Here is a 7,935-nt window from a genome sequence, read left to right on the forward strand (position 1 = left end):
TTGGTGGGAATTATATTAAAATCTAGACTGTTTTGGAGAGAATTAGAATCTTTACAATGGTAGTTTTCCCTACATGAGCATGCCTTATATTTCCATTTATTCTTTAACTGTTTCAGTACTATGCTCCTTGAAGTATTGTCAGTGGCCCAGCTGCATGAGCCTCACCTGGGAGGTTCTGAAATGCCAACTCTTAGGCCCTTCCCCAAACTAGAGAATCAGAATCTGCTTTTTAGACAAGATCTCCAGGTGATTTGCATGTACATTAAAGTGTTAAAAACATAGTTTCATAGAATTTTAAAGATTTCTCCAAGGTTATGTGGCTATTTGTTAGGTTAATCCCTAGGTTAGTACAGTCTGGAAGGTAGTGAGACCCTTTGCTGAGCTCCATCAACAATTCTCAATAGTCTTTCTGTTGAATCCCTTTTGGGTTTTCTGTGAATATTTATATTATCTGTAGAGAAGGACAACTGAACCTCTTGACTGTCTGCCCTTTCCATCTTTATACTTTTTTCTTTCTCTTGATTTATTTTGTTCGCCAAGACTTCCAATATCAGATGGAAAGTAAGGGTGAGAAAAGGCAACCTAGTTTTATTCTCAACCTTAAAGGAAATGCTTCTAATCTTTCCTCAGTAAATATTACATTTGCTGCTGAGTTTTCCTGGATAGCCTTATCATAGGTTATGGAAATTTTGCTCTATTCCTACTTTTCTAAATAACGTTTTTCAAAAGTTCACAATTGATTTAAATATTATTTTCTGCATATATAAGAGAAAATCATGTGATTTCTGTCCTTTGGGCCATCAACATGAATTACATTGCTAAAATTTCTGTCTTAGAACCATCCTTACATTCCTGGAATAAATGGTATACTATTATAATTCACCCTTTAATACTCTCTCTTTTAGATAATGTAGAATAAAGCATATAGCTTTTCATATTAATTAAATTATAGGAGTAAAAGTGCAACTGAACTTAATTTTGCTGAAAAAGTATGTTCTCATTCTCTGCCTCTTTAATCAAAAGGACATGGGCCAAGACAATTACATAAAAATTCTCAGGGAGATAAATTGCTCCTGTTTGTGAATTCAGTAAATATTTGGAATTAAAAAATGAATACAGTTGTTACTTTTTTTGCTCCATGGTTTTTTGGTTCAATAAGCTAGATAAACTTTGAACCTAATCTATAGATGAGTGGCCTCACCCATCCCTCACATGCAGCGAATTCCACCCTGTCACAGAGCAGTTTACCTTGTGGCCAAGTTCCTCCTTTGCTGTTTGTATCAAAAGATGATGCTCATAACTTCAATCGCCATCTCTGTGTAGTTGTGGCAAGGAGACCCAGGCACGGCCATTTGATAAACTGCTCCTGTGAGATCTTTATAGCTAAAATTTCTGATTCATAAAGCCTGGGGTGGTTGACAGTTCTGTATGGAGTGGACTGAGGTCTCCCCTCCCAAAGCCATCCCACTGCTGATGTAAATTGCCAGGCCAGGCTTGTCTGTTCTCTGGATGCAAAGCAGCTGAGACAGGTCCTTGGCAGCCAGGCATCCATGGGCTCTTCTCCGTTGACTGATTATAACAGTTCTTCGCCTCTGTTCCCAGTTTATGAGTATCTGCTTTGAGCAGGGGTACTTTCATGAATCCACTAGAAGCTCTTTGCAGAAAAGGTGGAAAAAAGAAAATAATAGGCACATTACTTACAGAAGTTCACAGCCGTGATTTCAAGCCATGGTCTGAGTAGGAGTCTGTGGTCTCTAGGTTAAAACTCCCGAGATAGGGCCGATTGCGGGGTAGCTGCGTACGTTGAAGGACACAACCGGCAGAATTGGTGCCTTCTGCAAGACTGAAATCATGGCAGGTCCAGAAACTGATGCTCAATTCCATTTCACTGGTATCAAAAACTATTTCACCTCTTATACTCTCACAGGTAGAATGAATTGTGTACTGGCCACATATGGAGGCATTGCTTTGATGATCTTATACTTCAAGTTAAGGTCTAAAAAAACACCAGCTGTGAAAGCAACATAAACGATTTTTAACCTGTACCTCATCTGTTAAGTTCCCATGCCTGGAGAAGCTAATGTCAACTCATCGTGTGATACTCAATTTGTACAATAAATTATGAACCTGGGAAAAAAAAAAAAAATAAAACTCCTGAGATAGAGCCAGGATAGAAAAAAGGCTGGCAGCATCACAATGCAGTTCACTTGACTTTCAGTAGAGTCACTCGAAGGAAATGCTCATTTTCTAGACAGTTCCAGTTTTTTAGGCAAGTAGATCAGGTTAACAGCAAACCTGAGTAGCAGCTTGCCAAGGATTTTGTGTTTGTGATGTGGCAAAGTCTGAGCACTGCAGAGTTGCGCAAGATCTTATCAGACCTGTAGGCCCTTTGAGGAGTTGTGCTAACTGCCAAAAACACCCATAACCTTTTGCAGCTTTACCTTTGTACAATCTTCTAGAGGAGAGTCATCACAGAGTGCTCCTGGAAGGCTGGGCAAGGGTGGTGGGTGACTCTCAGAGCCTTTCCCAACCCGGTATTGATTCTGCTGCCAGTTTCCTGGGCATTGGTTATATCCTGGGTTATGGCTTTATCCATTCATCTCCTCCTTCATATGGTCATTCATTTACAAATATATAATTGATAGGGGCGCCTGGGGGGCACAGTCCATTGAGTGTCGGACTCTTGGTTTTGGCTGGGGTCTGATCTCGGGGTTGTGAGATTGAGCCTCGCATCAGGTTCCACACTCAGCACGGAGTCTGCTAGGTTTCTCTTCCTCTCCCTCTGCCTCCTCCTCCATGTTCTCTCTAAATAAATAAATAAAATATATTTTTTTAAAAAAACCACACAATATTTAGTTGATAGCACCATAAATCCAACCAGGCCTATTCATGGTAAATTTTCATCTTCTCCTTCACCAGGAAATGTATAATGAAAAAATGTCCCCTGGGGTAAAGATTAAAGAAAAAGGAATATTATTTTCATTTCATTGCCGCAGCATGAGTCTTCATTCAGAGGAGGAGACAAGTGCTATAGCAGAACACAGCGAGGAAGAAAGGAAGGATGGAAGGTCAGGCATTTCATTTTTGTGTCGGCCACGCATTGTGGGAAGAATAAAATGACAAGGATGTGGTGATTTTACACCTAATCCTAATCTCAGATTTTAGATCTTGAATCTTTGTATAAATTTTAAACGAGACCAAATATATATATATATATATATATATATATATATATATACAAACGGAAAAGGAAACATCTTTCATTTTGGGAAAAAGAACCGAAGTGCCAGAACATATGCCCTCAATTCAATTTTAATAAAGCAAATTACAGTTTAATCAAATGCATTTGTTGTTTCAAAGATCTGAAATAACTAAAGCCATTGAATGGGATATCCTACTATTTATAACATAATGATGGATACTTTAAATTAACTTCGGAACACATGGTTATTTTACTTGGGCTCTGAAGAGTTTGCCTACCCTGGAGCCAGAAGAAAGCACTGCTAGAAACCACCACTGATTGCAAAGTAGAAAATCCCAGCAAGGTATGAATCTGATCCTTACTTTGAATTAGTGTTGTTTATTTTTCTTTAAATCAAAACTACATAGAATTTTTAAATTAAGACTAACCTTTTTTTTTTTTCATTTTGGTAAGCTATTAAAAACAGTTTTTTTCAGGGACACCTGGGTGGCTCAGTCGGTTGAGCGTCTGCCTTCGGCTCAGGTCATGATCCCAGGATCCTGGGATCAAGTCCCACATCGGGCTCCTTGCTCGGCAGGGAGTCTGCTTCTCCCTCTACCTGCTCTGCCTGCCGCTCCCCCTGCTTGTGCTCTCTCTCTCTGACAAATAAATAAAATCTTTAAAAAAAAAAACAAAAAAAAACAGTTTTTTTCCAGACCAAAATATGAGGGAATCTAAGAAAGGACTGACCTTATTCTCATTCTCTAGACTCTTTAAGGATGTAAAAGTGAGATAGCCTCAATTAAGCTATTAATTGTCACCAGTTCCTAAAATGCAATGCTGTTTATATTGAATTTCTACAACTGTAGGAAGTCCTGACAAGAATAGTTTTTGTATAAGAAAAAAGTACAGACTGGAAATGAGGTATAGACTAGAACAATTAGAACTACATATCATTCTCCTTGACCTGCTCTGTCCAATACTGTAGGCACCAATACTATTGGGTGCTTGAAATAGAAAATCTTCACCCTCTTGGGTTCAGTAACTGGGGACCGGCAAAATAAACGAACAAAAGACAGATTAGAAGGGTAAAAGGCAACAGAATTTGTATTATGATTTATGTACACAGGAGTTCATAAAAAGGAAGTGAAACTCAAAGGGGTTAGACGTGGGGGCTCCTATACCAGTTTAACAAAGGAAAGGGGGTTAGGACTTGAAGGGATGATAAGTCATGGAGAAATGGCTAGCAAATATACGGGGGACCTAGTGGGAGATAAGGGTTATCTAATAAGGTCTGTTGTTGCAAATTCATCTCCGTATCTCCAGTGATAACAGAGGCTCTTCCCTTCCTGGCACAGGGAAGGGGCCATCTTTACAAAAGGAAATGTGTGCCTTGGCTTTTAGGCAGATAGAGAAGAGCAGAGAACTCTTCCTGCATCTGTTGATTCCCAACTGCCTTTAGTTCAAAATAATCTTTATGCCAAAGTGATGTATTTTGGGGTGGCATATTATCCTGATTCCCCTCAAAACTGAATTGCGATGTGCCACAAATGTAAAATACACACTATAGACTTAGTATGAAGAAAAAAAGAATGTAAAATATCTCATTGGTAATTTTTTATACTGATTACCTGATAAAATGATAATTTTTTTGATATACTTAGCTAAATGAGATGTATTATTAAATTAGTAATTTAATTTCATCTGTTTCTTTCTACCTTTTTTTCTTTTTTTTTAATGTGGCTACTACTATGACATACTACATTTCAAATGACATGTGTTTTGCATTATATTACTATGAGACAGTGCTGTCCTGGACATTAAGTGACTCAAGTTGAGGGCAAACACAGATTTTAAGAGAGTAGCCTTTATTGCCAGCCAGACAGCAGATGTTAGCTTATTTACTAGAATGACAGCAATTTATACTCCCTTAAACAATAGGAAGACCTCCTAGGATGCTCAGAACCATGGAGAGCATTTTTGTTGTGTTTGTTGTTTTAAAATTCCAATGATATATGGGTAGTCTATTTGGGGTGACACTTCTCATGTCCACTTCAAAGACAGTTCTCCATTCTTTAGGATGTAAGACAAGGACAATAAATCCTGAGTTAAATGGTAGGGATGAAATCAAGTTAACTAGGGGGAGGATCTGATGAAATAAAAGTTCATTTAAGAGCCATTCCCAGTGGCCAGCTTGCATACAAAGAATGTGAGCATTTCTATAAACATAACACAGCAAACGTTATCTCCCAGGTCACCTCAGCCTGGGACAGAGGGATGGTACAAATGGTAATGAAAAGAAAAACTATTATTCCGCACAGGCCCCTATCACCAATTCCTGGAATTTTGGGGAGTCCTTCTTGATGGCTCAAGATGGCCATGGAGATGGCTGTGAATGAAGCCCAATGAGTCTTTTTGTCCCACATTTTCTCTTGGCGACTTGATTCTGAAATGGCTCCTGATCATATCCAGGGATTTAGGGGACCAGAGACCGATGATCTATGACCTGCCAGTTCTGCACCTACTCACAGGACATTGGCGGAGCTGATGTCACTCCCCACAGTTCTCCCGGGGGCCAGAAGTCCCGAGAAAACAACAACAGTTTGCCCCTCTGCACAAGAAACCAGAACCTTCCTAGCTTCCTTCCTTCCCTCTTTCCTGTGGGGAGCGCTGACCTTGGACTTAACTAGCTTAGGCCTGACAGTCCTACCCCCGGCCTTTGTATATCTTGTGCTATGTTCGGACCATGTTGAGTTTCACCTGAAGGTTAAGAAAGACCTTCACCAGGGCACCTGGGTGGCTCAGTCATTAAGCATCTGTCTTTGGCTCAGGTCATGGTCCCAGGGCCCTGGGATGGAGCCCCGCATCGGGCGGGCTCCCTGCTCCGCGGGAAGCCTGCTTCTCCCTCTCCCCCTCCCCCTGCTTGTGTTCCCGCTCTCGCTGTGCCTCTGTCCAAAAAAAAAAAAAAAAAAAAAAAAGACCCTCACCCTTTTGTGTCAGGAGAATGGCTTACTGCAAGAAACACCCCTCTCCATATGACTTACATAAGACTCATGAAGCTCCCCCTTGCTTTCCTATCACAAGGCCAGACATAGGACTCCCCTCCCCATTCTTGCTCTTTGCCTCAGAAATTATTAGTTGAGCTTGTCCCCCACTGATCAATTGGGCCAAAGTGTTTTTCAACCAAACATTGGTTAAGCTTTCCTCCTAATCCCAGGGTCCCAGAATTTTGGTCCACCCTTAACAAGAGCCAGCAAGCAGCCCGTCCTTGAGGGCCCCTCCTTAACCTAGGCTGGCCTCAGGGTGAGACATTCTCTGACCTGCTCTCCCACCCTTTCCCCACACGCAGCTCGTTTACCCTTCTCCCAGTAAGAGAGAAACACTTTTGGACTAACTCTTGAGACAGTTGCAGACCTTATGGCCAGAGTTTTCTCCCTATTGCAATAGTTCCTGCCTTCCCCTTTGCAGTAGTCCTTTTGAATAAAGCCTCTCCTTCCCAAATCTGAATTTGTTTTTTATTTGCCCATTTTTACAGGCAGAGGAAGGATACCTCAGAGGAGGTCCAGCCCTGAGGCTGACTCCCTTCAGAAACCAATGTTTACCTGCCTTTGTTTACCTTGTACTAAGTTGGATCAATGTATTGTGGTTAATAAACAAGGATTTTGCTACACTTGCGTACTTTAAAAGGACTTCATGGATGTAACCCATCAGCAGCATGTGTCCCTAGCTAAGAATGGTGTAGTCAGAAAATCCTGGGCTCTGGGAAGTGCTTGCCTATCACCTGCCGCAGCTGTGCAGCATAGTGATGTCATCTTCCCAAGCCTTATTTTTTCCCCACTACCAGACATAACCAAATGGCAGTGCCTGGGCCAGATTCAGTCCCAGATTTCCTTTATTTGGTCCACATAGCATTGGAAATACTTCTTTTAATTACTTACCACCATTTTCTAAAAATCAGGAGACTCACATGAATCTTCCAGCTTCTCTTGAAAAATAGGAGCTGGAAACACTGTTTGCATCTCTCCAAAGGGCAACAAGTCTTCTTAACCCACCTGCTTCTTCACTCATTTAAATTACCTGCTTGGTCTGTAGCCTGGAATTGTTAACCCTGATCATGACATGGAGCAAACAGTACTTCTCTCATTTAATTGTTTTGAGGTCAAAATAAGATAAAGTCTAAAGTGGCTCCCAGTAGGACCTCCATAATTGGTACCTCTCCATCCTTCCTTGCTGCTATTTAGGCTTCTGTAAGGCTTACATTGGCTTTTAAGCATTCAAATAGATTTTCTACCTTGACTACATGGCTGATGATAAAAAATAACCACAAAAGAAAGGTTAGAAGAGGAAAAGAAGCTGATTTCAGAATCTTGAAAAAATGTGTTTGCAAGATAAACCTTTTTCTTTAAGATTTAAATCTTAGACTGTAGTTATGTCTTCCAAATGAATCATTCAATCAATGAGATTGTTCACGGGTATAATAGATGTTTGCCCTACACTGTGCCAAAAAACCGACTTGATTGATTTTACAATTAAATTGAGGGAGGTGGCTGATTGTTTTTGCGAATTCATCCCTTGTCCTTTATTTATTTGGTTTAAAGTTTAGCCATTGAATGTTACAGTAAAGCCACCAGTTCACCTTGAACTGACAAAAGCAAGGACAGTTGCCAATCGAAAGGACCATATAAAACATGTGTCACAACTCTTATGGATTTTTGAGTCCAACTCTTCCTTGCAAATTTGCAGCTGATCACTGG

The 7,935-nt window shown here is 40.5% G+C and overlaps 1 protein-coding gene across 1 annotated transcript; it reads left to right on the plus strand.

Moving 5' to 3' along the window:
• Window positions 1–1,261: 1,261 nt before the first annotated feature.
• Window positions 1,262–2,131, plus strand: LOC113922173 (ATP synthase membrane subunit DAPIT, mitochondrial-like). Its single transcript, XM_035729290.1, has one exon. The coding sequence runs from the start codon at window positions 1,852–1,854 to the stop codon at window positions 2,026–2,028; it is 177 nt and encodes a 58-aa protein (XP_035585183.1). The 5' UTR covers window positions 1,262–1,851; the 3' UTR covers window positions 2,029–2,131.
• The last annotated feature ends 5,804 nt before the right edge of the window (window positions 2,132–7,935 follow it).

This window comes from Zalophus californianus, chromosome 9 (assembly GCF_009762305.2).
Source record: "Zalophus californianus isolate mZalCal1 chromosome 9, mZalCal1.pri.v2, whole genome shotgun sequence".
In the NCBI taxonomy this organism is placed as follows: domain Eukaryota; kingdom Metazoa; phylum Chordata; class Mammalia; order Carnivora; family Otariidae; genus Zalophus; species Zalophus californianus.